The 2,867-nt window shown below is 61.9% G+C and overlaps 1 protein-coding gene across 3 annotated transcripts in view; it reads left to right on the top strand.

Moving 5' to 3' along the window:
• PPP2R1A (protein phosphatase 2 scaffold subunit Aalpha) overlaps nt 1–2,867 on the top strand; it is a 28,226-nt gene that overhangs the window by 18,103 nt on the left and 7,256 nt on the right. For 2 of the 3 annotated variants that reach the window (XM_023524144.1, XM_023524143.1), the window contains one exon: nt 2,054–2,227. In XM_023524144.1, coding sequence (XP_023379912.1) covers nt 2,054–2,227 — 174 coding nt within the window. Of the gene's footprint in view, nt 1–2,053; nt 2,228–2,481; nt 2,543–2,867 lie in introns of all 3 variants that reach the window. The other variant, XM_011381699.2, reaches the window with a different exon arrangement.

Consider the following 2,867-nt stretch of genomic DNA (forward strand, 5'->3'; position numbering starts at 1 on the left):
GACAACACCATCGAGCACCTCCTGCCCCTCTTCCTGGCTCAGCTGAAGGACGAGGTGAGGGCGCGGGCGGGCTCCGAGCTCCGGCGGGCCAGCTGCTGTCCCCGGGGGCCAGGCTCTCGCAGAGTCTCGGCAGACACCAGGCCTCCGGCGAGCCGAGTGCGGGCGCGGTGTGCTGTCACAAGCAAGTCATGACTTAGCAGGCAGTTGTCTCGCACGCCCTCACTCTGTGCCAGTCCCTTTCCCAGGCATCAGGGACACCGAGAAAAGACTAAGACAGTTTTGATCCCCCGAGACCGTCCGAGACTGAGAATGGGGCGAGCTGGGCGACCCCACGATCGCGGAGGTGCTGTGATATGTGCCTGTTCATTACGGTTCAGGCTGAGGATCTTTAATGGAGACCCCACAATATACAGGCCTAAATAAGAGAGTTCTCTCTCACACAGTGGTCCGGAGATGGGCGGGCCCACCCGGGGTAGCCCTGGGACCGCCATACCCTGGGGGTCTGAGGCACTGCTGAGTTTCGCCGCCTCCCTCCCGGCCGGCATGAAGGAAACAGCAGCCGGCCTAGGCCTCTGGGGGCCCCAAAGAGGCAGCCGTGAGCCTGCTGACGTCCCAGACACCATTCCCCTGAGCCAGGCACGTGAGCACGCCAGCTGCTTAGCTGACCTGGAGTAGAGACGAGAGCGCCGGGCGATGGCTGCCGGGGTCACGGGCGTCAGCCAGGGAGAGGGGTTGGGCTCGAATCTGGGAGAATGGAGCAGCTGGGACCGATGGGTGTCGGGAAGGGACCCTGAGACTCATGTCGGAGAGAGAGCCAGGTGCAGTGGCCAGGGAGGTGCAGGGACGTCAGCTTCTGGTCGTCTTCTCCTGGTGGCTTTACGTGGACAGTGCTTAAGTCTCCCACTAATGACGTGTGACAGAAGCCACGGAGTGCTGCCCACCAGGAAGCTCACCGAGCCTGGGTTTCCGGGAACTTTACTGGGGATTGGTCGCCTGGGTCTAGAATGGAGCCACCCCTAGTTACCCGGTCCCCAGCCCCCCCGGAGCTCAGACTGACGCTGCAGGAGCCAGGCCCCACCCTCGGTCACACCGTTGGCATAGTCTGTGTGCCGGGCCCAGGGCCCCAGTGAACAGTGACGCCCTTCCACGCAGGACATTCCAGGGGCTTAGCAGTCACCTCCCAGGAGCCAGGCAGGGGCCAGGCCTCGCTGCGGGGCAGGTGGACTTTGGGCCACCCGGGCATGACTCATGCACTTGGTTGACTGAGTCACTTGTTCCCTTGGTTTGAGTTAGAAGGACAAGCCAGTGGCTTCTGCCATCCAGGGACGTGGGGAGGGACAGGGATCTAGTCGGGCTTCTGTTTTGATGGACAAGCACTGACCGTGCACATGTCTTTTCTCGTAAGTTGTTTCACGTGCTCTGTGGCAGTAGGTGGGGTCATATACACCCTGTTGTGACCAGTGCTTGTGATATTGCTAGTCACAGGCAGTCGTTCCCTTGTTTATTCTTTCAGAAATGTGTTGAGCACCTACTGTGGGCCAGAGACTGCTGGGTGCTGGAGACAGACGAAGGGGACGCGCTCCTTACGGAGCTCGAGGCCTAGCAGAGTAGAAGTCCCAGAAATGCTCATGAGAAGCTCCCGTGAAGCCCTCTGTGGGTCAGACCCTGGGGCAGGCACTGTGATAGCCTCAGACACCCTTTGACGCTAGATGGACGTCTCTGTGTCCAGAAAGCTAAAGTCCCCTGCCACAGGGCCCCCAACTGGCAAACAGTGGGATTGGTACGAGTCTGATTTTTTCCAGAGCATTATATTTTCGTACTGTGATTCCTGCAAGTTCTTCACTATGGCCGATCGTTTCTTGTGCCGCCGTTGTGGGATTTGAAAACCTGCTTCATTTAATGATCCACGTTGCGTGCTCTGCGTGCCCAGGGCCGGGAGCCGGGCCCGGGCGGGCGGTGTTCGGTGCGCAGCGTTGGTGCGGGCGAGCTGCCGGCAGCCCGTCCGGGGCGCCGCGTGCAGGGCACCCTCCCAAAGCCTCCCGTCCCCCCCCAGTGCCCGGAGGTGCGGCTGAACATCATCTCCAACCTGGACTGCGTCAACGAGGTGATCGGCATCCGGCAGCTGTCCCAGTCCCTGCTCCCCGCCATCGTGGAGCTGGCGGAGGACGCCAAGTGGCGGGTGCGGCTGGCCATCATCGAGTACATGCCCCTGCTGGCTGGACAACTGGTGAGTGACGAGGCCGGGGGCCAGGCGGGGTCTAATCACCGGGCAGTGCGACGGGCTGTGAGGACCCTCTAGGGAATGACGCCGGAAGCGGGGCCCTAACAGATGAAGGGGACCGTTAGAAAGAGCAGGGAAAGCGGCCCCTTCGGTGACGTCGAGCCGTGTCTGTGTCCGTCTGTCCGGGGGGTGTTGCCCTGGGAGTTTGCCGGAAATGCTCCCCAGCCCCACCCCCAGCCCTTCGCTCTTTCCTCCCGCAGGGGGTGGAGTTCTTTGACGAGAAGCTCAACTCCTTGTGCATGGCCTGGCTCGTGGATCACGGTGAGTCTCCCAACGGGCTGGAGGGGGCCATGGCGGCTCTAGGAAGGGTGGGTGGCAGGTGACAGGTTGGCTGGGGCCCGCGCGGGGACTGGTGGATGCTGGAGCCACTCCCCATGCCATCAGATGCTCACCTGGACCGATTGATTCCCTTGTGTTTTAGAATCCTGGCGCAGTGTAGGGTACGCGGGGCACGTATAACACACCATCAGGGGCTGCCCACTGTAGTCTCGAGTCCCAGGGCCACCGAGCCGACAGCCCTGGCTTTGAATCCTCCTGGGTATCGAAGTGGAGTCAGGCCACCAGCCACAGTGCTGTGAGACGTGGG

This window comes from Pteropus vampyrus, unplaced genomic scaffold (genome assembly GCF_000151845.1).
Source record: "Pteropus vampyrus isolate Shadow unplaced genomic scaffold, Pvam_2.0 Scaffold448, whole genome shotgun sequence".
In the NCBI taxonomy this organism is placed as follows: Eukaryota; Metazoa; Chordata; class Mammalia; order Chiroptera; family Pteropodidae; genus Pteropus; species Pteropus vampyrus.